General features: G+C 44.2%; 1 protein-coding gene across 3 annotated transcripts; it reads right to left on the bottom strand.

The window, feature by feature from the left end:
- Positions 1-15: 15 nt before the first annotated feature.
- pkn2 (protein kinase N2) lies at positions 16-27,920 on the bottom strand. 3 transcript variants are annotated; one of them, XM_010893449.5, is made up of 22 exons: positions 27,851-27,920; positions 18,642-18,942; positions 15,632-15,786; positions 12,616-12,745; positions 11,766-11,911; positions 11,094-11,307; positions 10,697-10,882; positions 10,167-10,276; positions 9,697-9,840; positions 9,367-9,442; positions 8,977-9,133; positions 8,645-8,783; positions 8,293-8,441; positions 5,846-5,921; positions 5,650-5,741; positions 5,062-5,238; positions 4,195-4,257; positions 4,019-4,095; positions 3,442-3,584; positions 3,132-3,239; positions 2,394-2,474; positions 16-2,160 (listed from the first exon to the last, which is right to left on the bottom strand). In XM_010893449.5, exons 2-22 carry the CDS (start codon positions 18,871-18,873, stop codon positions 1,957-1,959), a joined length of 2,859 nt encoding a protein of 952 aa, XP_010891751.1. In that variant the 5' UTR covers positions 18,874-18,942; positions 27,851-27,920; the 3' UTR covers positions 16-1,956. The 3 variants fall into 3 exon arrangements, with proteins under 3 accessions (XP_010891751.1, XP_010891735.1, XP_010891741.1); XM_010893433.5 differs by lacking the exon at positions 27,851-27,920 and adding an exon at positions 27,519-27,841; XM_010893439.5 differs by lacking the exon at positions 27,851-27,920 and adding an exon at positions 21,558-21,745.

Here is a 27,920-nt window from a genome sequence, read left to right as displayed (position 1 = left end):
TGGAAGTAGCACCAGTCTATTAAAAATGTTTAATTTGTGCATTCAAGATAGGCGACAAACGACGACTGCAAAATGCTTCTTTACATCAGGGTCAACAGTCTTCTGTAACTTCAATGTGGGGTACCATTTAAAAAAAAAAAAAAAGCTTTTATCTGTCTGCGATATGCTTAAGCAGCCATTTAAGCACTGGAAGAAAAAAAAAAACTGTACAATCTATTTTCATAAATCCGATACACATAGATAATTAAAAAATACCTATTGATAAAATTAGTGCTTTCAGCTTAATTGTGTGTACATATAATATACCCATGCCCGCCCCCCCTTGTAGTGATTAATTTACATGTCTGCACAAACTGGCACTGAGCTAAGTTCACAACCAAACGGCTTCATTTACACAGGTAGCCCAAGTCTGCCCCCCCCCCCCCCAACACTAATTTGTCTTTTGACCCGACAGACCAGCTCTGAAAAAGAGCTGATGTGAATCAAGACACATCATCCCACTGACAGGACAGAATGGATGGGTTTTGGTAGTTAGCCGTAGTGCTATCAGCCCCTTCAGATCCACCATTTTGACCAAGCCCAACTCCCAGTTTCTGCAGGCTGTGAGGTCTTTCTAGCTCTTCTTTTATAAGAATGACTGAGGTATCAAAGGTTGGGACCAACTCCGGGAGTACAAATGTAATTGAAATGAATTCTCTGCATCGATTGAATTGGAATGGAATTGTAAAAAAAAAAGTTACTTCGCTCCACAGCAGCTCATTGCTAGCGGTCTGTAACTCGCCACTGATCCTGAATCAGTGGACCTACCCTTGAGAGGCTAGAGGGATATGACCACTGCTTAATGGTGCCAGGACCAAAGGCACAACCAGCTTTGTTGCGTTGATGTTTGGTATGCCACGGTTTCCAAAACACATGAATCAATGACAAAACAAAAAAAAACTTTACACTAGTACATCAGGGTTGAATAACGGCTCTGCAAAACTGGTCAGTTGATCGTAGCTATATGCAAGTTGTGACTTGAAACTGTTGCGTCTGTATCTTCGACATAAGTATACATGCTGTTGACTATTTGACAGACATGTTTTCTAATCAGAAAACAGCATCACACCCACAGCCGAATTAGAAAACGGCAGCAAGCATATGGACCTAATTCTAGATACCACACCTAAATCTAGATGCAATGGTTTGTCTATGAACACAATCAACTTACATTTTTTTTGCTGGGTTCTATTCTTTGATTCAGACACAGCACTTAGATTTGGTATCAGAAAGAAGACAACAGGATTATATTAAAACTGGTGGGAGTACGACCAGGATCAGCTAAAGAGGAGACCTTACTTGGACTTCAAGTCAAAAGGCAGTAGTAGTCAGATGTTTGTCGTCTTTAACCTAATGTGACGGTTCATTGAAAAATGCTCAAAGCACTTATAATACAACATGGCAGACATGTCAAACCTTACAGAGAAATATGTCATCTATCGCAGTGGGCTTTTGCAATGACTTGTTGAAAATAAGGAGTAATAATATTCTGTACATAATAAAAATAAAAAAAACAGACAGTGACAATGGATAACATGAATGTGATGTTGCCGGCGTTTTCTTTGACAGAGTTCATATGAAAACATTCTCAGTGGTCAGACGATAGACACGACATGCAGCGGGGAGGCCTCCTTCCTCTCTCACAAGAAAAGCAAAATGTAATTTCTCTCTGTTAAAAAAGTTCTTCATTTTGTTAAAAAAAAAAACCAATGGTTACAGTTTTGGAGTCAGGGGAGGGGTTCTTTTAATGGCACAGAGTGAGCCTGAATGCAGGAAGAGCAATGTTTTCCTCTCAATCTCAACGTTTGTTTGGAAAATAGAGGTTTTTAAAAAGTGAGTTACAGTCAGTGAGCGCTTTGTTGGTTGGTTCACAGTGTGTATGTGTGTTTGTTTAATGTGTTGGGGGGGGGGGGGGGGCTAACACCAGTCTGCAATGTAGTCGAAGTCAGAAAACATGTCCTGTTCCTCTCCGCTGAGCGCCCTGGGTTCCCTGGGCGGAGTCAGGATCGGTGCTTCTGAGGTAAATTCATCGTCGAAATTGCTGACATCGTTGGAGTCCTGTATAGTTGGCACGAACGGAGGCTTCACTTTCTTGGCCAGTAGTCCATTCCAATCCATATTCTGGGGGAGAAAGGATAGAGAACACCAATGGGGTGAATTAATGTGTACTATTAGGACAACATTGTTAAGTCATACCTCATGTGAGTCATTTGTTCATAAATATAACCTAGACAGAAAGAACTACGGGTAATGAACAGCAGCCTACATGTAATTGTTTTATCCACATAACATCTAATTCTGTTTGACATCCAAAAATATATTTTTTTTTTAAATAAAATAAACTTCCAACTTACTCTAAAGAACAGATGTCTCTTTACTTCTTCAGCATCTCGTTCTCCTGCCCCTAGCCGTCTTTCAGGACTCCTCCTCAAAAGCTACAAAAAGAGCGTAGATAACCAAAGCTTGAATTCAATGACACCATTGTCTTTTGGTTCTTCTCAGTTCACACTGGACTGCTGAACCCAGCAGGTTAAGGGGCTCTTTCACTGTCACTCGGAGGTAAATGCTGGAACGGTCAGGTGTGGCACAGAAGGAACCAGTAAACTGGCTTAAAGCACAGCACACGCCAACCCTAGCATTAACAAACTACGTTCTTGTCGTTTCCATTTCTCAATTTTTACGAGAGAAATATCATCGTATGGAAGTCGCCAAACTGTCCACATAATCAAATAACATACAGCTTAGGCACCCGTATATCCTCCACAAGACATACAACCAGCCATCACTACACAATCCCCAAGTCTAAAACTCAAAGGAATTCTGTTCACATGGAACGTCTGGCTAGACTCAATAACTCCAACAAAAATACTTTAAACAAAAATCATTAAAAAAAAAGTATCTCACAACACAAGAACTGAACAGTTTTTTATATTTCAAACTGTGGCACTTTCCTGGTCTAGTTGTGCATCACCGTTTTATATTTCATTTGGTAGTGTGTTTTGTGTGGTTCCCAGGAAGAGTCCTACTTCGGCAGGAGCTGACGTGGATTCAAACAGATGAACAAAATGCAGTATTTGAAGCTATTGACCCACCCTTCTCATGATGGAGATGGCCTCCGTTGAGAGGAACCTTGGGTAGCGGACCTCATCGTTGACGATGCTGTCAAACACCTCCTCTTCATCATCCCCAGGAAAGGGAGACTGCATAAAGACAAACCCATATGCATAAGATGTTTGCACATTTTAGACGGTGAAAAAACATTGTATTTTTACATGGAAACGTTTTGACCAGGTCAACCATAATCTTGTCAGTTCAATGCACAAACATTTGGCCCGCTTTAAGAGTCACAGAATGGAGTAGGTATCCATCCATATGACGTGAAAGATGAGAAAATCCGGTAACCTCTCCAACCAGCATCTCGAAGATGAGGACACCCAAACCCCACCAGTCCACGGCTCGCGTGTATGAAGTCTCTGTCAGAACCTCAGGAGCCAGGAACTCAGGCGTGCCACAGAATGTGCTGGTGCGATCTCTGAACCCCATTCCTGACAGAACAGAAGACAATGACATGTAGATATAAATATATATTGTATGTAAGCAATAGGGCTGTGGCATATCATCAATGAACCACAACTAAAAGCTTTTCTCTTAGGCACAACACTTCGCAGAGTGCCTGATCATAGCACTTAGCTGTGGTTTATTGGCGCGCACACACACACACACACACACAAATTGTCTGGTTGAACAGTGAACTTTCTATGTGTGTGTTTCAAATCAGCATAGTCCACCCTGCATTGGATGGAGTTAGGGTTTAGACGGAGTCAGGATAAGGTAACTATACAGTAAAATATACATTGGATGGAGTTAGGGTTTAGACGGAGTCAGGATAAGGTAACTATACAGTAAAATATACATTGGATGGTGTGGGAACAGTGAGGGATGGCATTATTTTGTAGTTGTCTTTTTTCCTCCCACTTACCCTCTTTGCAAAGGCCAAAGTCAGCTATTTTTACATAGCCCTCAGTGTCCAAGAGAAGATTGTCAAGCTTTAGATCTCTGAAAGCAAAATTGAACAAAAGAATTACAATATACAATCAATATGTTAAATCAGAGCATATATATTTACCCAGCTAATAAATATGGAACCGTTCTTACCTGTACACGATCTTATTTTCATGTAGAAACTGTAATCCCAATACGACACAAGCTGCATAAAATCTTCAAAAGAGGAAAGAAAAAAGTACAATACATTTGCTAGATTAGATGGAGTGGATTTCAGAAAATAATAAGAAAAATAGGACAATAACTGTGGGAACTGGGGTAAACTAAGTGAAAACACAACATTTATGAAGAGTTGAGCAAGTGATCCTTCAATATAAAAACAAAGAGTCAATCTGCAGTTGGTAAATCAATTTCCGGATTTACAGTATAACTGATCTAGATGTACAAATTTATTCCTGAAGAATATAATTTTAGGGATAACTAGTTCAACTACCCCATCAAAACATAAAAGGTTTTAATGTTAATTTCAATGTTAGAAAAGAAAAAAAAGGGAAAGGTACTAATGCCTCAGAATATGGTTACAAAGAATTTAATTGATGGTTAGTAAATGCATCCATAGCACTGACTATAAATCAGTGTTGTGGTCAATTACAATAAACTTTTGTTTAATTAAGGATGTTAACCTTATTTAATTCCACATTTTCCCTGAGTAAAACCATCAGTGTGACAACTGTAATTTCAATCCATTTCCTGTATTGAGAGGAATTGAAATGGAATTGACCAAATTAATTGGAAGAGTAAAATTCCTTCAGTCAATTACTTTGGTTCTCAACAAGAACAATGTAAAGTAAAAGCAAGTAAATATTTCACAGCTTGCATCGAAGAAAAATCCATATTATTACGAGGACACGCCATAGCAAACACTCTCGTAACTGTTGGACAAATCTGTGCAGTTCCTCCCCATTTCCCTCTCCCTCAGAACATTGTGTTCCCACAGAGTGTAGCCCTGCAGTCACTCACATGGCCCTGGGCTCTGAGAAGACGTCCGCGTGGATGTGCATCATCAGGTCGCCTCCAGCGGCATACTCCATGACAAAGCACACATGCTCCTGGGTCTGGAAACAGGCGAACAAGTTGACCAGGAACGGGTGGCGAACGCTGTTCACCGTCTCAAAAATACGCTTCTCACACATCAGACTGAAGAGGGAGAGACAAGTAGAGACCCAGATGTAAGGCCACCAATACCGCGGGCATGGATCTTCTTTGATTTATGGGGAAATTGCATTTAACGTTGTTCCCACTGCATGTGCAAAACAATTCCTGAAATTAGTGAACTAAAAACGAAATGTAAAATGTGTGGTTAGAAAGCTTAGCTACGATCATACACTGCAGATGGAAACCTCATTAAAAGAGCAATATGTAAAAATCTTACAAATTCCTCTAACTACAGATTTGCTCCTAAATGTTTAGTGTCAGTGGCCAGCTATAGCCAGGATAAGTATATTAATGGATTGCACCTCCATCACTGATTTTCTTTTTAATTTTCACTCAATCATTATTGTAGTGCAAAAAGGCCCTTGGTTCAAGTGACCAGGCTGAAACACTTACCTGTCTACCTCATCACGAGCCACAATGTCTCCTTTCTTCAGAGCTTTGATGGCAAACATCTCTCCTGTGCTTCTATACTCTGCTAACAAGACCTATGCCGAGGAAGTGAAGAAATATTTTACTAAGTGTGTGATTTATTTTTCAGCAAGAGAACATTTCTCTAGAAGGGCTGTCAAAAAGAGTGTGTGCTCTGTACCTTTCCGAAATGACCACGACCAAGGACTGCAACACATTTAAAGTCTTGGATACTAAACTGAAATTGTTCTTCTTCTCTGAAAAGGGAGGTATATGTACATTAGATGCAAAAAGAAAAAGCTGTTGCTTGAAATAGGCAAATATGTTGTGACAATTCCTACTAAACACTGTTGGTACTTGTCTGGTTAGCCACCACGAACAAGTATGAACCCTGGCCAAAACAAGTCAACAAAGGTTGCTATATCAGGTTTGTCATGCAGCTTCGACATCGCTCCTAACGATCCTCAAAAGATTTGCCTGCCAGTTTGTGAGATTTATTTTGCCAACTGAGCCCAGTGACAGAAAAAGACGATTTGCCAGTGAATGTTGAAAACTGTCTTGAATGGCTCTGCATCCACTTGACTGCTTGAAACTGAGTCAGTTAGTTACAGGCAAGGCAGGAAGCAAAGGGTCCAATATCAAGGATCTGTCTCGGTCAGAAAACAGTGAATCCGGCATCCTTCTGGCCCAAACTGGTGCCACTGCTGTATGGTAGAAAGGATCTGGGAGCCTCTAACATGCCAGAGATGCGGAGGCAATGCAATTCTTCTGCCAAGGTTGTGGGGGAATCCTGGACTGATATGTTGCAGTTAGTTGATTTGTACCTGCAATCTCCCACCTCAATAAAAGCAGTCAAAATTAAGCAGGGCTTTCAGGCAACCGGTCACAGCCTCTACCAAATGGTGTCTTACCTTATCGTGATTTCATAGACAAGCTGATAGCTACATGCATACTACAGGTCTACCAAACTCAGCTGTTGGCAGAGCTCGGCAGGTTTCAAAATGTCAATAGATCCCACATGGAAGTCCTGGAAGGAGTCAGGCAGTGTCCTGGAAGAAACGAGTGCCCCAAATGCAATGGAACAATTCGTCTCGGCAGTGGAATTGCTGCAGGTTCTAAGCAGCCAGATGGAGAAGAGATAAGACGTTGGTCTTCTACTGCATTTCCTCAGGCCAAGTAAACAAAGGCCCCATATCGGATGCCAAGGGCAACTGATACAGCCTTAACTTCATGGTCCCCAAAAGGGATGGAACAGTGCGTCCCATTCTGGAATTAAGGGACCTTAAATGTGACCACTACTCTGTCCTCTACTGGTATATAGTGGCAAGGCTGGGGAATTTAAGACTGCTCAACTTGTTATTCAAAGCAAACCCCTCCTCGTCTGGCACGGGACGCTTCAGTTCAGCTTGGTCTGCAGCGCCAGGGTTGTGGGTTCAGTTCCCACAGGGACGGCAATGGAAGAAAAATAATAATCAAGGCAGGGCCGTGGATTCTCTGCTTCGAAGTACAGCTGGTGAAATGTCCAGTTCCCTCGTGGGTGCTGATGCCGCGATCCCCGGGGCACATCGCCTGGCATTCAGGTTTTTGTTGGGCGCGCGCCGTCTTTGGCAGCGCCCACTTGGGACTTGGCTCTGGTTGCAGACGAACTGTGTGGGCTCCGTTTTAACCATTCATGGCTTGGGGATCTTTGGAAGCTCCCCTACGAAACTGACCGGCTCCTGGCCCAAGGATTGGCCAAGTATGCTGGTGAATTCCATGAGTCATCGATGCACCTGTTTTTGTTTTTTTGTTGATTCTAAAGTTGGACTGCACCCAAACATGTCCTTCACACTGGACCTCCTGTCTGTGTGAAGTTGTTCTCCTTTTGGACCCTTTTCATCTGTATCCGAGGTCCAACAGAGATTACATGCCTGGTGGGTGCTTTGCCACCCAGATTGGGGCAGGGGGCACTGAGTAAGCCAGCGGTTCCCACATCTCCCCCGGGGACAACCAGCCATCTCACGCATTATGTATGTGTTCCAAATACAGCCCGTCTGAATCAACTTGTCTAATAATTGTCAAGGCCATGGCAGCTTGATTCAGGTGAACTACTTCAGGGCTACAGCTATATTGTGAGAGGTCTGGGGGTCCCCGGGAGAGGTTGCCACTCGCTAGGGTGTGGGTGAGGTCAGATTCTGTTAAACTGTTGACTGTAGTTCCGGTGCCCAGTGCATCACCTCAAATGCTCCTCAAGTTTCCCAGGCTAGCTCATAGGGTCATGTCGGATGGTAAAGAAGAGGGTGAATTGGTAGCCTGCATGTCCCGTCTCTCTCCCTAAGTGACTGTGTGCCTTTGAGCAAGAAGGTTTTGCTTGAAAAGGAGGACTTAAGTCAGCGAATGACAGGCGGAGTTGTGATTCTAGTCAGGTCTTCCGACGGGCTCAAGCCCTGGCACATGCTTGACGGTATAGTGTGTTCAGCTGTGGACATGACCAGAGCGCATACCTAATATGCGTCACACCACACTCCCCCGTCAGAAGAACCAAGATCACAGGCGTAACCTACCTTTATATATGATGCACGGTCATTTATAGATTAGGGATTCTTAGAGATCCTAATGCAGTCGTGTCAGACATGCAGTAAGCTGTACCTTATCTCGCCGTCTGTCTGGATGGCGGTGAGCTCCAGACCTGGACGCTGGATCTCCTGTTCCACTACTACATCTAGTCTGTCCAGGTCAGACGAATTCACCACAATGCTGTTCCTTTTGTTCAGGAAGTCGAACGATGCAAGGGCGTCCTGCGAAGGGAGAACGCCGTTTTTACCCGCATCGGGCAGCAGGGCTGCATCACAATAGCAAAATTTTTTGCAGGGGAACATTTTCAGTGTTTGGGTTTTGCTAGTGCATCCCCGTTTCAAAATGCTTCCTTTCGCTGGACAATGTGTCCAGGACCAGGACCGCGCGACAACAACTGCCAGTACCCCCGCGCCGCTGCCAGTACCTGTACTTCCTCTTTGTCAGGCAGCTTTTTGTCCTGTACAAGGGGTTCTCGGATGCAAGCGGGTACCGGGTAGTGCTTGGGTCCCGGGGTGGGCTCTTTGTCAAAGTCCAGCTTGGTCACCAGCGGGTCACTGACATCACTAGAAAGAACAGGTGGCAAATCTTAATGACAGAGACGGAACACTGGGTGTAATGAATATTCACATCTAAATATAAATATGTCTTGGTCGCTTGTTACAGTGTGTGTCTGTGTGTTGAGACCCATGTTACCAGACCTGGCTGTGGGGACCTGTCTCAAGTGTGCACGCCAGTACATTTATGCCTGCTCCATACCTGGCGGGTGTGGGAGTTCCCGGCAGACTGCTGGGCCCGGTCTCAGGCACCTGAGGGCTGTAGGAGTTAGTGCTGACTGTAGGTATGGCCCTTCTGACCAGGCGGCCCCATGTGGCGATGTTGATGTTCATCTGAGGAGCCCGCAGGAACGTCTTCCCTGAGGAACGACACCAGACAGGTCTGTGACACTCGACAGAGAAATGGGATTTAACTTTCAGCCAATTGAGGAAGCATGACCTTATAGCCAGGAGTGACTAGGGAGATCATCAGAGCTCTATGTGGTTATAAAATTCAGGCTCTTAAAACTGTGTGTAAGTGGACTAAATAGAAAATGTTTCTCTGTTGACTTCCAGTTCAGCATTTTTGGCCCCATTCATGTGTTTGAGTTACCTTGCTGTTTTGAGAAGATCTTTTTTTGTCTCTGCAGCTTGGGTCGCCGCTCGATGACAGGGTTGAAAAACGTGACCTGAACAAAAAGGCAAGGTTCAGAGTAGGTCTACTGAAAAAAAAAACAAGCCAACTGACTCCACCACTGGAGGGCATTGATAACTAGGTCCTGTGCTTTAGGCCATGCAATGGAAAAACCTTTTAAAGGTCTAGCATGAAAAACTGAAGTTTGTTATTGGAGAGGTCCAGGTAGGTCCTTCCTGTTTTAGTCAGCCAAAAACAGGAAGAGGGGACGGTTAAACACAACCCAGGTGTAGTGTTCAGGTGGGCTACCTCTGCAAACAGGGTGCCCTGCGGCTCCAGGTAGAGACACATGCCATGTCGCTGGTTGTCCAGGAAGTCCTCCAGACGCAGGAACTTCACAGCACACAGCGAGCGCCAGTCTCTCCAGTACACCGAGATCTCCAGCTCACGAGACTGCAGACCAAACAATAAACACAAGGTTGAGATGTACAAATATGCGAGCAAAGTCAAACACACAAAGACAAGGGGGATGTGTTCATTCTGCCAAAAAATGATTTTAGTTGCGAAACATGTCTCAGGTTTTTATTGGACACTTTCAGATAGGTCAAAAACTACAAAACCAGAAGGTTCAACTATGACTACACCCTATATCTAAGGCAATGTTTTCTTTATGATAAAAATGTGTAAACAAATACAGTGAACACAGGTACACTGACTCATTTTCAAACCCTACCCCCCTACAGACTCGAACCGGAGTCTACTTTTGTCTGTTCGCGTACCCGGTCCAGCTCCAGTGTAAACTTCTGGTCCCAGGACTGGTTACTGACGGGCCTCCAGCTGGTCTGTCCCACCACAGTGTTGTCCAGCTTCAACACAGCACTGATCTCATCTGGAGAGTCAAATAAAGACTGAACACCATTTCCTGGGACAAAATTATTCCTATAGTACTGGTCACTTGTGGGTAAAATCACATTCATTTTAAATTATTAACATGTTTTTTTTGGTTTCGGGAGGATACACTAGACAACATACAAAGATATGTGTCTTTAAAGTTCCACTATCTAAGATTAGGACTTGGTGGCAGGGGAAAAGTGTCAAAAAATATTTGGTTTCACCAATGTGCTTTTTTTTTTGTCATGAGTATATGGCTGTATCTGGTCGGAAATAGAGAACTAGAAACAGAATAGGGTGCCGTTTCAGGTAAATATAATACATTGTGATTCCCAGGATTTCTGAGTGCCTCGAAATAGACCAATGGATGAACATATTGGCAAAAGGAGTAGGAGACCAGAGACGTTAGGAGACTTACTAGAAAGGTCTTCACTCTTGGACAGGTTTCGCGCGCTTGCTCCGCGGCTACGGTTCCCTCGGCTCATGAAGGACGAGCGCGTCTCGCTGGGGCTCCAGCCGGGCAGTGGCACCGAACCGGCTTTTGACCGACCGGGAACGTTTTCCAGCAGGTCCTGGCAGCCCATGAGCCTGACGTCCAACGTCCCTGGGGTAGACGAGGGATTTCTCATTGTATTAGTGTTGACACTGACTGGAGAGGCACAGGACTACAACAACACCGTGTACAGTGTACATTTGCCAGTGATCACGTTCCAGAGCAAATCCCTAGGCCAGGACATTTTGCACAGATCTTCCGCTGACGTGCACGGCCGAAGCGAAGACTCAAGAACTCAGAGGTGGAATGTCTGCCCTGGTACCTGTGAGTGCGGCGGGTTTGGCCACTGTGCTGTACTGGTTCTGGGTGGAGATGATGCTGGAGCGCGGGCTGAGGGACGGGGTGGCCATGAAGGACAGTTCCTCCACTATGCTACTGCTGCGGGGGTGGTTCTTGGGCAGCTCGCTCAGCCTCTGCTCCAGGGAGTACCGGAGCAGGTCCAGCTTCTGACTGGACTCGTTGAACCGGGCCTGGGCCTGGAGAATGCCGTAAAGGTCAACGGGTTAAACAGGCCGGTTTCCTCGGCGGACAAGAAACGGGTGAAAGCACAGATGGGGAGAAAAGGCGCTCGTTTAGGTTTTTGGGGTTTCAAAGCGCGTTTGCTCGAACACTTGTTTCTACGGAGCGTGGCCGAGAGAGAAAACATGGTTTACAAACAGAAAAGCTATTTTGTATACTCGAGTTTGTCCAACAGGCACACCCAGGCATTCAGAAAGCATTTGCTCCTATTTTGGGCATACATTTGTTGAGCAGTGAGCTGTCAAAAGGTTTAGTTCTGTAAAACAGGTCAATGTCTTGTCTTTTGTTTCTATGTGTTCGTAATGCCAGCGTAAGCATGCAGATGAGGGATGTGTGTAGTAGCTGGGGCGGAACTCATATGCACGGGCGAGCCTAGTGTGGACCACCTCTCCCAACTCAAGGGTGTGCTCTGTACCTCGGAGTGGGCCCTCTTCTCGGTGACCTTGCCGGAGCCCAGGAGCTTCATGACGTTTTTGGCACCCTCGGCCACGGCGGACTCTATCCTGGCGTGGTGACACAACTCCTCCACCCGCAGATCCAACGGGCTGATGATGGGCTTGGCTGGGGAGAGAAGGCCTGGTTAAGGGGACAGGGGTGATGTTCACATCCCTGGTGTGGCCTTGCCTCATCGCGACTACACCACAGGGGGAGAATCAGGGATCTAGACCTGTCCTCCGACCCACATCAAGCTCTGTTCTGTTCACCGTGTCACACACCTGCTGGTGGTTTTTCATTATTTTTGTGTTCATACGCACTCTTTATCCCGGCCTTATCAATAATTAACGGAATCGTTTCTACTGGCAATGTTTTGCACGTCCAAGCCTAGCCAATGCCTAAATCATGAGCTTTGGGGACGAAGTGTGTGAGCGTTATTGGATAGATTCCAATGCAATGGCAGACATTACATTTTTATAAAAATGTCTTTAAAGACAACATCAATCAATCACATTATTTGGCTGTGGACAGTTCTCCAGATTGGCCAGTAAGGGGTTAGGGGTCTTGGCAAGATGTGCATTGGAGGACGTGTGTTGAGCTCCGACACTCCCACACCTGCAGTGATGATGCTCTGACATGGCAAGACGATAATCGCTAATTGGACATGGCAAACGTTAAAGGGGAAAACATATGAAGTACTTTATATTTGACTGAAGCAGAACAAAAGTGGATTAACAGCCTTGGACACTGTGTGCCTTAAGACTTTCTATTACAAGTGGTTGGTTCAAAAAAGAGCCGATGAGTCACAGGCAGATGGTCGTCCATCTCACCCATGACGTCATTGTTGTCGAAGCTCAACTCGCTGGCCTGGCTGCCTTTGAGGATCTGCATCCTGATGAACTCGATCTTCATCTTGCTGTCCTGGAGCATCTGTTGAGCAGTTGCTAGTAATTTCCGGTCCTGTAGGAAAAACATAAACACACACCGTCACTAGTACCTACTGTGCATGCCTAGTGTTAAGGGCGTCTGGAAAGTGTGATATTTGTTAGCATTACACCCCAACAGCATTTAAAAAAGATTTGTGGCATTCATTGGACATGAAAGTGGTGGAAGATTTGACTGAAAGAGCAGTGGGCCGGATTTGAACCCATCCTGCAGCAGTACATGTACCAGAACCAGTAACTTAGACCTCTGGACCAGCCTCACCAAAACAAAAGCAATTTTCTTAAGAATCTATGAGTAAAACAACTTGTGGGGGGGGGGGGGGGGGTGTACCTGACCCAAATTCCACACTTCAAATAGGAGTGGCTGTGGGTATGTTACCCAGTCGTGGTCTCGTCAGATTAATTGGAGCAAAATACTGAATGACTGCATGGAAAAACGCTCTTCCTCGCAGATGAAAGTAGAATGTTATTGTGTTGTTTTATCGGTTACACTCGACACAAACTGGTCCGTGGAGTAAACTTGTTGACTCCACCCGAAATTCCTCTGGTCGCAGAGTTCTGGAGCTATGCCGGACCGGCGCAGCGGGCAGGAAAGGCTTCCGTCTGACAGCCATTTCCTGGCTGACATCAGGCCTTGCTATTTCCCACAGGATGGTGCCACTCTTTCCAGGCCACTAAGGGGGGCTGGGGGAGGGGGGGGGGGGTTGTTGGTCGCCAAGATTCCACACCTTTATAATATACACAAGGTAAATCTGATGTTGGCACTGGGCATCGCAGCGGAAACACTCAGTAATATGTCAAAAAGTGTCACCATTGCTAGCTTAACATGCTGTTGCTGGGAGGTAGCACCAAGGTCGCTAACATTGTGCACCTTAGCTAATTGTCTACGGTGCTACATAGTCTCACCCAGTATGAGCAATACAATGGCAGGGGTCAGTATTACAGGGTTGTTGATAATGTAAACCTTAGGCTTCGGGAATGGCATCCAATGCCAATTAATAGCTGCTGCAGTTTTAGCTGTGATGTATGCTTGACTACCTTAACCCTAACATTTTCTACAATAATAATACTGTTCTCTACTGTAAGTAGATATTGGCTGAATTCCTCAGCATCCCAAAACTTAGCAAACAATATTACGGTCAAATATGGCCTGTAAACATGTCTGCCGTTACTTGACATAATTCTTCACAGAGAATACAAACTAGCTCTGTTAAAACTCTCCATGTCTGGTGTCATTACCAAGGATACCATCTTCAAGGTTGATACAACCGAACGCCACATTCATGATTGTGTTGTGTTCAACACTTTGGACAAAAGTTTTGGAGTTTCCACCCCATTGTTGTAGCAATCTAAGATTTAACCAATAGCCTTCAACATCACAAACCAGGGTAATAAGTCTTGATTTGTTGCGATCAGTGTTCAGCGCTGATTTGTGTTCAGCGCTGATTTGTGTTCAGCGCTGATTTGTGTTCAGCGCTGATTTGTGTTCAGCGCTGATTTGTGTTCAGCGCTGATTTGTGTTCAGCGTTGATTTGTGTTCAGCGTTGATTTGTGTTCAGCGTTGATTTGTGTTCAGTGTTGTTCAGGTGCGCAGGGATACCAGTCCAGACTACGGTAGTACGAGCAATCGGATCCGGGGCGGAATGATGTCTGGACTAATACGTTGTCCTGACAGTCACTAAAAAAGGCATTTATTCTAGTTTAGCACATAAGACAAAAAATATAAGAAAAATGATATGCATGCAGGAATATAGATTAATGAAATCAGTGGTTGATCACAAAAGGGGAGAGCTAAAAATGCTTTTTCAAACTGCTTGCTGCTACATGCTCTTTTTACAATCTTTTTTGCTCACTTGCATTAGGTTAACGGTCTACCACATGCTTCTGATACGGGGTAATTACACATCATGGAGTTGGAAACAAAAACAGAGTCAAAGGAAAATACAAAATAATAAATTAAAAAAAAAAAGTGGAAAGTATTGGACAACATGGAGACCACGTCCAGAGCAGCTCTCCCTCCAAACTGGAGGACTGAGACGGATCAGAGAAGCTCCCAAAAAGGCCAGTGGCAACTTTGACAAAGCTCAACTTCTAAGGCCAAGCCTGGTCAAAGTGTACGTGACAACAATACCACAAGAACTACAAAAGATCTGCCCTGTGTGGTAGGGTGGCAAAAAGGAAGCCATTACTCAAGAAAGTTGAAGTATGCCAAAAAAACACTCTGTATCCATGTGACAAAATGTTGTATCTTCTGATGAAATAAAAAATGTCGTTTTTGACCTAAATGCAAAGCCTTACATATGGTGCAGTTGAAACACTGCACTTCACCAAACAAAAACATCCTTATTGTAAAGTGTGGCAGCAGCAAACATTGAGAAAAACACGCTGCCCCCTGCAAGAAAGCTGAAAGTACGACCTTTCAGCATGACAACGACCGGAGGCACACAGCCAACGCTACAGTGGAGCGGTTGAGGAATAAACAGTTAAATGTCCTTGAATGACCCAGTCAGAACCCTGACATAAATCTAATCTTAAATTTGTGGCACAGCTTGAGAAATGCTGTCTGCCGACGCTCCCAAAAGAACATTACACATGGCTTAACTTTATGTACAGACGAGTGGTCAAATATTGCCAAACCTAGGTACATGCATAGTTGGTCGAGTCCTATCCCAGCAAACAGATGTAACTATTGCCAGAGGCATTTTCCACAGTCTGATACCTCAGATTGAAAATGGTAACATATAATTGTAATTCACCAAAAAAATAAATAATTAAGAGAGTGACATGTAAGATGCTTGGATTATTTTCCCTTCGTTGAATTGAGTTCCCCAACGACCAAAATGTCCCAAAATAAAAAGCGCTTTTAGCGAAGGTTGAAGAGGTCCCATTTTCTGCGACGTACCTTGGAGGAGCCGTTAGAGTACATCTGAATCATGTTCTCCGCCCCCTGTTTGACCTTCAGCTCGATGTCATTCTGCTTCTTCAGGGCGGCCAGGCGGCTGCTGCTGGTGCACATCCGCACCTCGCTGGCTGGCGTGTCCGGGGTCAAAGGGCACTCTGTGGAACGGGACGCAGACATGAAGCTTAACACATTCACACTCAGAAAACACAACACAGGTTGGCATGTTAATTCGTAACAACATCCCGAAGCATTGTTCGGGAAGCAGCGAGGTCTTTCAGTTGGGTCTGGCGCGTGTCTTAACTTGCTCAATGTTAATCAGGTTCTTGTTTACCGTCTACAACGAAGCAACTCTTGGCCCCGTTGGTATGAAAAATACTGACGTGGGAAATTCTTGTTTGCACACTTCGGTGCTTTCCTGAGTGAGCTCCAAAACGCACAAAACACTATGATTAATATTCAAAACTGTGCAGGAGACGGAGGGTACTACGCGGAGGTTTAAAACAGAAGAACGTTAACCTGCACAGAGTTGAGGTAACGGCACATGCAGGGCAGTGCAGTGGCCCTTTCACTTAAAGCCCCCCCAGCATTACAGGACCCCGTGGGGTGTTCGGCCGTGTTCTGGAAAGCCGTTGACGTGACGGGGTTACGTCTATTAGGGTGAAAACTGAAGAGGATCAACTTAAACCCGAACAGACAAGCTGAAGTTCTCTGAATATATATATATAAAAAAAAAAAAAGAAAATCTCAAGTCCATGTTCCACTTCAAAACATTTTTGCTACGATGGGCCAGAGTGAACGCCACCCGGGGACAATGTCTCCTGTGCCGTGGTCGGGACGGCTGCGGTGTGTGCGCGCGCAACACTATTGTCCTCTATCCCTTCAGTCAAGCTGTGGCGCTGAGGGGTGAGCTCACTGGTTTTCGTGCCCGGGCTTGAATGACTACTGAACTTAAACCCCGCCCCCCCTACCCCCTCCTCGCCGCCTTCCCCGATACACCCCAAAACCACTGCCGAGTGAGCCAGTGTTCACGTCTTCACACACAGGTCGGGAAGTGGAGGGGGGGGGGGCTGGGCCTGCGAGACTGACTTCTCCTTTGGCTGGGTGACAATTTATGGGTGAGATTTAAAAGGTGCGCTCCGGTCACCTGATCATCACATCGACACTGTCAAGCTGAACACAGTTGAGAAACACAAGCAAACGTGACCTCAAAGTGACCTCACTGTGTCACGCCAATCAGAATCCGAATCAAACTGAGGGTCAGGTGTGTGGCAGGTCATCTGGGTAGGGGGATGCACTGCTCCCTTCGTTTCAGCAGGCTGGAATCAGAGGTCATCCATATTTTGTCTTCAACCCAAAGAGCAGAATTTCAGATTGATGATCATGTGACCGGAGGACACCTTTAATGTACAGTGACATTAGAACAGAGAAATGAATCCAAACCACGTTTATGGCCAGACGTCGGCACATCCCATCGGCAACACCAGTTTAAAGTGGCAGCAAAGCAGACCAATAGCCAACTACCTCAAAGCCAAAGCTCTCCAGCCGTGCTTATGGAGAATTAGAGGGCTGCCGGTTTCCATAATCCAGCACACCGGACCAATAAAGTTAGCTGGTTGATGGGAGTAATTATGTTTGTTCTAACTGAGGGTGGAATGACAACGTGAGGAAGGGTAGCTCTCCTGGGACAGGGTTGGAGACCACTGGAGTCTAGGTTGACACACAGCAGTCTACACACAGCAGTCTACACACAGCAGTCTACACACAGCAGTCTACAGACACTATTAAAGACACGGACACTCAACTCCCGCATGTTCTGGGTACATAAAATGTATGGCAGTTACTACAACAGTCTTAACAGGCATCTGAGCGTAGATATTCCAAGTCTCGGAAGACATTTGATCGTGTGTGTGTGTGTGAGAGAGAGAGAGAGAGAGAGCCAGGGCTTCCCTCCAGAAGAGAGGGGTTGGGTCAGGTCAGGGTTAAGGCCAGCCAAGTAGTCAAGGGCCTTCTCCTCCACATGGTCAACGCTAGGCGAGCAGACAAGTGTCAAGCCATGAAGAAGCAAGCAGGATGACGTCACTCCCAGGGTGTTGACGGAGACAGGCAATGGGTTTGGGGAGGGTTCTCCCAAGTCAACTAAACATACAGTTACATCATCATCATCCCTTGACAACTGACCTAAGAGCAGTTCGGTGTTCTGTCATATAGCCAGTTGTGGGGTTATGGCTGGGGGTGAAGAAAGGGACAGCCAATCACGCGGAGCAGAAGCACAGCCGAACCCCCCATGGTTCTAGAACTTGTCGGACGAGGGGCTGGCCTGAGGTCAGTTGCCGGCTCCATAACGCCCCACGACATTCCACTGACCATGAGTCAGTGTGCAAAAATCTCTCTCTCTCATCCGATAACGGGTCAGTGAGTCAGGCTAAATTTGTTCCTAAGACTAACATTACGTGGTTAAGACCCCCGCGTTCTATGTTGAGGAGAAAGTGGAACAGCGGCAGACAAAACCAGTCCAATAAAATATTCCACAGTAACGGCACAATATCCAAATAAGCCATGTTCCAGTAACAAATAGCTATTCACTACAGCCAAGTTTCCCAGGGACTGTCTGGACCTGTGTAGCTGCTGGTTAAGTGTGTAGTTACAGGACATGCATGCTATAAACCGCGTGTCCTTGAGCCTAGGAAAAACACTGTGTTTCAATTCACCTGTCAAGCATCGTCAGCAGGACATTTTGTAGAGGTAATTTACCACCATTTGAATTGCAACAAGACTTAAGAGACAGGTCAAAGGAAGGTAGTTGGGTCAGTGTATAATGTTGCAACACATATCTAAATAACAGTTTCACATACAGTGCATCACTAAGTTCCCAGGTATTACAGTAATTTCTTTTTAAAAATTTCACCTGGAGTGAATAAGCAGCAAAACTCCCAACTGTGATTTCTGAAAAAACCTACGGTCAGAGTTTATCGACCGTAGTTCTCCCAAGCCCAGTAATCAAGCAGCGTACCTAGCAGTTCGTCGGGGTCTTTAACCACGATGTGGGCGTTCAGCTCCTGGAGCTCCTGGTGGAGCTCCTCCACCTTCTTGTTGGACTGCTTCAACATGTTGTCCACGTAGGCCAGGCTCTTCTTGTCCGTGGTGACCTTCCGCAGGTTCTCTGCACCCTCCTTGATCTTCAGCTCCTTGCGGATCTCACGGCGGATCTGCTCCTTGATCTCATCCAGCTTGTGTTGCACCATGGTGTCCGAGAGATCCAGGTTGTGTCCCAGGCCCAGCCGCTCTGACACCAGCTGGCCCCGGGCGTCCCCCTGGACGGCAAAAGAGGAGAAAAGTGGGTGTTAAGGTGTTACAATCTAGGACACGGCCAAGACAACGGACCTCCACATTATGAAATGCAGTTGAGTGCGATTGGTGGATGGGTGTTTGATGCTCCAACATGGCAAAACAAAAAACACTGAGCTAGAATTAATGGTATTAAACCCCTAACCACTGCTAAGGAGTCCAACTGTTTCCGTCTGGTTTGTAGACAGGTGTGTTGTTCAGCAACAAACCAGTGCATGTAAATCTTTAGACTGAAGCATAAGCAGTTGACTTAGAATTGGCTTAGAATAGAAGATGTAAACTATAATTAAATCTCTAAACATTTACTGAACGATTTGGTCCAATAGTAAAATATGTACATGTCACCCAAACACATCTTACATAACAGAAGAAAAAAAATGTATGACATGGAAACCAGGATAACCAGCTGAAAGAAGGCAGCCATGTTTCCTCTCAGAGCAGCCCCTTGTCATTGTTCAGAATCGTAACACAATTCTTCGGTCAGATGTGTCAATGGCCAGCCAATGGACATTCGATATAAAAGGACTGGAAAGGATGATAAGGCCTACATAATAACAGTCCGTTATTAGAGCGTTGTGCTCGTCGATGGGGAATGTGGTATGGCCCAAAGTTCTTGAAACAGAACTTGGCGCAAATGTCTAAAAATATGTTTTCGCATTACCATTATGGGCTATGTTGTATAGATTGATGGTGAAAAAATTGATTGTATAAAAAATTGTGAAAAAATATATAATAACACAACAAAATGCATAAGAAGTGATGGGGTCCGAATCCTGTCCTTTCCAAAGCCACCATGTATGTATGAAAATGTACATGTGAAAATTGCACTCGAGAACTCTGTGTTAACATGACATCTGAAAGGTGATTATTTATAGATATGTGACACTTTTTATCACCCTATACAATTCTCAAGCTCAAATCGGGGGAACAGGGCTCCAAAAACCGGGTCTTTCCACAGAAAACACACATTGTCACATTTCACAAAAAAATAGTTAATTCCCTTGGCTGGTCCCCAAAAATACAAAGTGACCAGACATGTTTACAAAGCATGTTCATGGTTAGGGTAACTGAGGTAGTGACCAAAGCATGTTCATGGTTAGGGTAACTGAAGTAGTGACCAAAGCATGTTCATGGTTAGGGTAACTGAGGTAGTGACCAAAGCATGTTCATGGTTAGGGTAACTGAGGTAGTGACCAAAGCATGTTCATGGTTAGGGAAACTGAGGTAGTCGGAAAAGCAAGAAAATTCCAAGCAGCCAATTTATTTTATTTGGCTTCTTGTAGTGACATCTATTTTGTATGGGATTTGTATATGTATTGAAAAGCCATCTGGACACTGATAAGGTAAGGCTGGTCTTATAGGGCCACCCAAGGCGCTTTGCACACATACCTTGTTCCAGGACCATAACACTCTCGGCTCGTCTCTTGGTACAATGCCAAGGTCTATGAAAACATCACATGAATTGTTATTTGAAATGAGGCCCATTTCCCTCATTTAGACTCTCTCTTTTTAGTCTAAGTAGAGCTTTCGCCTCCATTCATAGAAAAGGCACAATGAGACCATGTTACCAGACGACATAATCGCATTCCCATCTACACCCAATGTTGCACTCAGCCTACTGCATCCAAGCATGGCTATAATGCGGCCCACGCTAGCAGCGTATACCCACTCAAGATCACAGAGAGATTCTCTACAGGACTCGATTAATGAGGCCATTAACCAAAGTGTAAACTTGCGAAAAGCTAATGTCTCGACCACATCAACACAGAGGACAAGCCGAGTGCTTCTTTTTATTTGTTTTATTTGTTTTTATCACTTGTGGTGAGACCCTACAAGCCAGAAGCTAATGGTAAGAAAGCCAGCAGCGGGGAATTAAAGTTCAGGCTGCAGTGCGCTTCGCCCATAAATAACCCGTCCATGGTGTGGATGAAATGAAGCATGGTTGGTACTTATGTCATTTTAATACATAATCTAATATAGGCCTATGAGCTACCTAGTTATCTAGCAAAAATGTCAGCATTCAGCTAACAGCACGTTCTAGGAAGCAGGACATGACACAGAAATTATATTTTCTGTTTAGCATTAGCTAACGGTTGACTCTGAGATTAAACGTGCATCAACAACACTTGACAGGATATCTGTGGCAGGAGTTGACAAAACAACCACTGGTCTAAATTGGCTGGTCTCACTCAAACCCCGTCTGGTAAAGCACAACCCTTAAAACCCTTAAATGGAAGGCAGAGCAGTGCAAGTGGAAAATCTGAAAGAATGCATCTCAAAAACAGTTCACATGTTAATCATGTGTGTGAATGAATGAACTCAGAATTAATTGGGCATCCCAAAAGCAATACGGTCAGTGATACACACACCCCCCCCCCCCCAAGACAACTGGAGCCGGGGTGTTCCCTCTCCCACCCGAAATGTTACCTACACACATTTCAAGTCCCACATTAACGCACATCAGACTCTATTATTGAGCAATTATAGCCGGGAAAGACTTCTGCTTTTGGCAAATTGCCCATCTCTAGCATAAATTGGCCCACAATGGTTACTGGCTAGTACACAAACTTTAGTTCCTTACCATCACATCATTCAATTCCATCAACCTTGACTCTACCACATCTGCTCCAGAAGACTGTCCTGCTTATTCTTCATTTCGAGTAAGAAGCTCTGCCTTTTCTAAAACATACAACCACGCGGTGCTCCACAACAGCAACTTGAACTGTGTCTGGAAGACTCAAGAGCAGACACACAGCACACACCAACCGAGGGGCAGCCAAATCCTGCTTAGCCTGCTGCTCTGTGAGGTCACAGGAGACGAGAACGGGACCTAATCTCACTCCGGGGAGAGAGTGGCGTCTTAAAATAAACGTTGGTTAAAAAACAAAGCACCAGCAGTCCAATGCCCCCCCATGAAACGATGTGTGTGGGAGAAGGCACTGCAGATGTGTATTGCTACATGTAAATGGCTACTTATAAGGTTAAGACTGGGAAAGCCTTCGGAAAAAAAGTTTCTTTGAAAATGTTTTTCCAATGCTTTCTACAGCCTTTACCACAGTTAACTGTTCAGTATATAGTCAATTTAATCCACTACTTTGGTGGAAGAATCAAGCACAAATAATATATATAATCGTGTAGTAACCAAAAACAAAAGTTACATCAAAATACATTTATATTTTAGATTCTTCAAAGTAGCCACCGTTTGTCTTCAAGACAGCTTTGCACACTCTTGGCAATCTCTCAACCAGCTTCATTAGGTAGTCACCTGGAATGCTTTTCTTGAAGGAATTCCCACATGTGCTGAGCACTTGTTGGCTGCTTTTCTTTCACTTTGTGGACCAACTCATCCCAAACCATCTTAATGGGTTGCAGCACCATCACGCTCCTTCTCGGTCTAATTGCCGTTACACAGCCTAGGCGTGTTTTGGGTCATTGTCCTGTTGAAAATCAATTGATAGTCCCACTAAGCGCAATCCAGGTGGGATGGCTTATCGCTGAAGACATCTGTGGTAGCCATGCTGGTTGAGTGTGCTTTGAATTCTAAATTAATCAGCATCACCAGCAAAGCACACCCACACCATAACACCTCTTCCTCACATCACAGTGGGAACCACACATACAGAAAACATCCGGTCACCCACTCTTCATCTCACAAAGACACGGCAGTTGAACCAAACATCAAAAGAAAAAATCAGAGCAAAGGACAGATTGTCTTTGGAATGTCTATTCCATTCCTTGTGTTCCTTGGCCCAATCAAGTCTCTGCTTAAAAGCAGTTGATGTTGAGATGTATTTGTTACTTGAACTCAGTGGAGCATTTATTTGGGCTGCAATCTTAGGTGTTGTTAATTGCCCATTTCTGAGGCTGGTAAATCTAATGAACGTTTCCTCTGCAGCAGAGGTAAGTCTGGGTTTTCCTTTTCTGTGGCTGTCCTTATGAGGGACAGATCCATCATAACACTTAATGGTTTTTGCGATTGCACTTTCTTGAAATTTCCCAGATTGACTGACCTTCATGTCTACTACTACAGTATAGGCACACCTGTTAATTGAAATGCATTTCAGGGGACTACATCATATATACATAGTACTGTGAGTCTTGGGGCTTAGGGAATGTCCTGTGTAAAGTTCCAATATAGCAGGAGATGGTGGAGTTTAAGTTAGAGAAGGTTATATAGCCTATATAAATACAGAGAAGGTTATATAGCCTATATAAATATAGAGAAGGTTAAGCCACTGCACACTAATATATGATTAGAGTTCAGTGGCTAAACCTTCCCCATCTTAAACTCCACCCACTGCTGCTATATTGGAACTTTACACAGGACATAAGCATCGGATAGCCCCCAAGACTCAGAGTACAGAGGGAGGGGCACCTTTGAAGACTCATGTAAAATTGAGGTGCCAACTCACAACGGTAGAAAGACAGTTCAGCCCAATGGGTCTGTAGCAGCGGTTGACTGCCAATGTGAAGACAATACAAAGACCTCCAAAAGCCATAATGTGTATGCACCCAAGCAACAACACGGTTGCAAATAAAAACTGGTCTCTTCAAAAATATGAGGGTCCATTCATCGTGCACCTACAAGTCCCTCACCTTAAAACAACGAAACCAAAGCAGACATTAAGGCATGAATGCCCCCTGCAAGCTGGCTAAGTCTTAAGCTTAAACTCCAACAAAAGCACAATTGAATTTGGGGAACAATGGAAAAGTCGGACAGACAGATCATGCCGAAGGCATACGGTAAAGTACAATAGTACCTGCACTTTTCAAAGACTATCTACCAATTCAACCAGAACACATCCTCAAAACTGCTTTTGACATCTGGTTTAGAACCTACATTTATACCAGGAAGGGCACAGACCATATTACGAACAGACTAAAGCATTTAAAAGGTTGCAATGCTTTTAAATTACAATCCATCGTAAATACATAGACAAAAGTTTGAATTACAACCCAGCTCGGTTTAACAGGACATTACCCTCTTACCTTACAAGCCAGGGGCAGCGGTACCCTGGAACACTGTTAAACACACGCACAAGTTAGAGACATAACTCTTCACTACTCCTAGAAATGCACCACTATTTATTTGTCTATGTGTGGACAGCAACAGTATTAATTAACTGGAGAAATATCACCTAATCTTTCATTCACTCTCCAAACAATCTCAGCAGTCACCCACCTAACAACCAACAGCATTTTTTTTTTTTTAAATGATACATTTCCCAAAATGCAATGTAGAATACTTAGGGAAATATTATTTTTGAAAACTTGGGAGAATCTGTGCCTTCTGATACGTTACCTACTTAGTATACCAATATGAAGCGCTGTGCGTATCGTATCCTTATTGACAATAACGAACATCGCTCGAGTTGACAATATCCATGGACGGTTTGGTTGGGGGAACAAAAGATATACGGATTATGAAAAGTAGAAATCATGTTTATCGGCAGATACAGGAAAAGCCTCACAGAAACTGGCAGAGCCCTGTTCATTCAACCAGCAGAGTTTCTCAGCACACAAACCGCCTGTCTCTGCAGGTAATAGATTTGAGGCTTATTGAGACAGAGGAAGGACAAAGAAAACAGCAAGTACTGTTGTACTGTCAACATTTGGCTTTGTGTAGCTAATCAAAGACAAATACACCTAGGAACTTATATATGAAAAGACATCTGGACACTGATAAGGGGCGGGTCAAGTTAAAACATGTGTATATCCCTAGTTTTAAGATGCTAATCCTCTCTTGGCACATTCTAATGTCAAAGAAGACATTAAGTAAAAATAACTCACATCTAATTTCTCAATTACTCCGTCTCTCATAGTTGTGCGACGTGTCTACAGTTTACGGTAGCTGCTTTTAGCAATACTGGTACTCCCTATTGCATTGGGTTGCACAAAAACACATGTGGGAAGCCAGAAGTCAAATAAAACAGTAATCTTACTGTGCAGGAGCAGGACGTTTGTTCATTATAACAGCAAATGTGTTTCTAAAATTCAAAACAAATAAAAGTCCTACACGTGCACCATGTTGACAAAAAAGAAAGGAATTACTTGTGGGGAACTTTTATTTTGACTTGAGGTAAGCAGAGGGGAAGCGGGGCTAAACCAGAGCCTGTTTGCAAAATGTGTTTATAAATACATTCCTTTAGATATTTGTCTACAAATCTCTCCGCTTTAATGACTAACCATCCTACCCAGAGGCACAGTGTGTCGAAATTAAATTTACTTCTGGCTTTTCAAGGCCTGGGTGTCTGTGCCACCCAACACAATGGGTAGTGGCATTGTAATACACCAGTGTCGCAAACAGAATGCTGCATTCGTAGGTGATGCTGGTGTGTACAAATACAGCTGGGTACCATTACAGGTCCCAGCAGATTAAGTCCATTCAGAAAAACTGCAAACAGAATCTTTTCTCAGATATGTATACACACGTTTTAGAGTTTAGCTCCATTTGTTTGGTGCGATATAAAAAGGGTTTTTAATTGCCTGACTGGATCAGATAGTGTGTTCACGGTGGCTCTGTGGACAGCTTCCTGAAGATTCTGCTCAAGTGCGGATCACTTAAAAACATCTTAAACAGAGCCTGTCACTGGGCAGAAAATACACAGGTAGGCAGTGGTAGTTAGTTAATCCCATCTGATCAAAAAATGTATACACTGTCCCACACTGTGGGCAACTCGGAAACACGTCGGTCAAGGCTGAAATGTATCCTCCCCACAAACTGAGCCCAATCGAGATGCCAACGTTATTATGGAGAATTATGCAGAACGGATGTTATTTTGTTTTGTTTCACAGTGACATATCAATAATCATACTCCGTTATATTAGGGCTCCGTGCAAACACTGTGATAATTATGCGATCAGAGTTCTGTTCATCGAGTTTAGCAGAGACTGTGTATAGAGAATAAACACGTGCCATCAGCAGAGCACCCTGGATCCCACTGCTGGCTCACCTTTGAAGCTAAACAGTGTCGGTCCTGGTCGCTCCCTTTTCTAAACATCAGAACTGTTACCGTGGTTACTCAATGGAGTATCAGTCTGACATGAAAAGAAATAACATACCAGAGACTGAAAGCTGGGTTAAATAATAGCCTAACACCCCTGTGTGAGTAGCAGCAGGTTACCATCTGATGGCTGTATGGATAAAATCTGCTGACTACAGATGAGGTACGTTCAAAGTAAGTTAACTCAACATTCTGGCTTGTGATGGGAACTTTCATAGAAATTGGCTGTACACGTTAGATCAGAGAATGGGAGTACCACACTCGAAGACTCTGAAAGGGCCTAATGGGTCCCTGGAAGGGAAATCAGACGCTGCTGGAGGTGGGGTTGGACAACCAGTAAGGTGCAATCTTCTGTCTGGTCTTAAGATCAAATCCCAATGACTCAGGACAGTGAAGGGGCAGGATGTTAAAACGGGTGTCCTGACACTCTGTGGTCACGAAGAATCCCACGGCAGATATCATAGTATGCGTTAAAACCCGAGTGTCATGGATTCATTCGCAAGTTGGCTTTAATCTAATCTTCCCCTGAATTCTTAATTGGCATGCATCACTCATCACCTCATACCTGACGAGCATTCGGGCACAAACCGCTAGCCGTGCATCACACAGCGGTGCTACAAATGAGTGGTGGACGAGGAGTTCTCTCTGATGTACAGCGCCTTTCAGTACCTCAGTTGATAAAGTGGTGCCATATGTACCAAATAAATTAATTCACGAGAATGTAATTCGCACATACACAACAGCTTCTAGAAAATTCTTAATCTCTTGGTCTGAAGACCTATGCTGATGACTGAAGATCGCTAAAACGTCGATATCTAGTTATGGCTATGGCTTCGGGACTTGACAGCTGACATTATCCCATATGTCAGCAGTTATGAAAAAACCTATCCTTAGTTACAGTAAATATTTTGTGGGGGAAATTCTACAAGCAACTTTTCAATTTCATGACTAACTGAAAATATATCGGCATGTCTTTGGACGTTATTTTCAAGTAATACGTTAGATTACGTTGTTTCAAATTAAGTGGTTTTCTTCCATTTGGAAAGACACTCGTCAAAATGTACCACGCGCCCGTACTATTATGTGTCAGTATTTACAAAATATATTAAAATATATAAAATCTGGTTTGGCCGTCTGTTTGGAATGGGACATGATGAAATGGAAAATGTTGTTCCATGCGTTAACGGTTTTGTTTACAAACGCTTAAATTGTTTTCTCTTTTTAGTCAGTGTCTTTTTTTTATATAAAAAAAAATTGCAACAGGTAAATATAATAGCTATGATGGTGCGTGCTGGAGCGCACAGTAACGCAATTATTTTATATTTTGATAAATATTTTCCAGGCCTCAATCCATAATTCCCAGACAAGTCCCTCGAACTTCGGGAGTGTGGAGAAATCCTTCTGAAAACTAGAATTTAAAACTCAAAAGATTGGAACCAACTGCAAACGGTCAATTGAATAAAGCTATTTACTACCTTGGAAAGTGAGCTTCAAAACAACTTTACGAACTTAGAGCTACAGTTGTAAACTTTTCCTACCTGCACGGAATCGGCGGCCATCTTGGCTTTCGACTTTGAATCAAACTCTACGGAGAGAGGGGAGGTGGATTCCAAAAACAGCCTTGTTTAAAGTTTCCCTCTCTTGCGACAAAAATAACTTATTCGGTGACCAAACCATCAGTCATCTTCGGAAAACTTGAGTTTCCATTTCTTTTGCGTCTTGTTTCGCTCTAGCGTAGGCAAGAAATTTTATTTCATAGTCCACAGAAACGAAGCAGCAACATAAATCTGTCCCACAGCTTTGGGAGAGAGAGAGGCGGTGGTTTGTGTGGAAACGCATGAGCGTCCGCCCATAGGAGCTATGCACTCACCCCAGCTGAGTCCACTCTTGCAGCCAGAATCTGTTCGCACTCACGTGATCATACACTTCTCACGTACGAG

Source organism: Esox lucius, chromosome 3, assembly GCF_011004845.1.
Source record: "Esox lucius isolate fEsoLuc1 chromosome 3, fEsoLuc1.pri, whole genome shotgun sequence".
In the NCBI taxonomy this organism is placed as follows: Eukaryota; Metazoa; Chordata; class Actinopteri; order Esociformes; family Esocidae; genus Esox; species Esox lucius.
Note: the sequence above shows the minus strand (reverse complement) of the source record. Positions and strands in the feature narration are given on the sequence as shown.

Excerpts from the sequence above, each read along its gene's own strand:
- pkn2 (XM_010893433.5), bottom strand. The coding sequence starts at position 27,539 with ATGGCCGCCGATTCCGTGCAG. Across the intron at positions 15,787-18,641 it reads AGACCCCGACGAACTGCTAG|AGTGCCCTTTGACCCCGGAC; the intron begins GTACGCTGCTTG and ends CCCGTTCCACAG. Across the intron at positions 9,134-9,366 it reads GATCTTCTCAAAACAGCAAG|GGAAGACGTTCCTGCGGGCT; the intron begins GTAACTCAAACA and ends GTCGTTCCTCAG.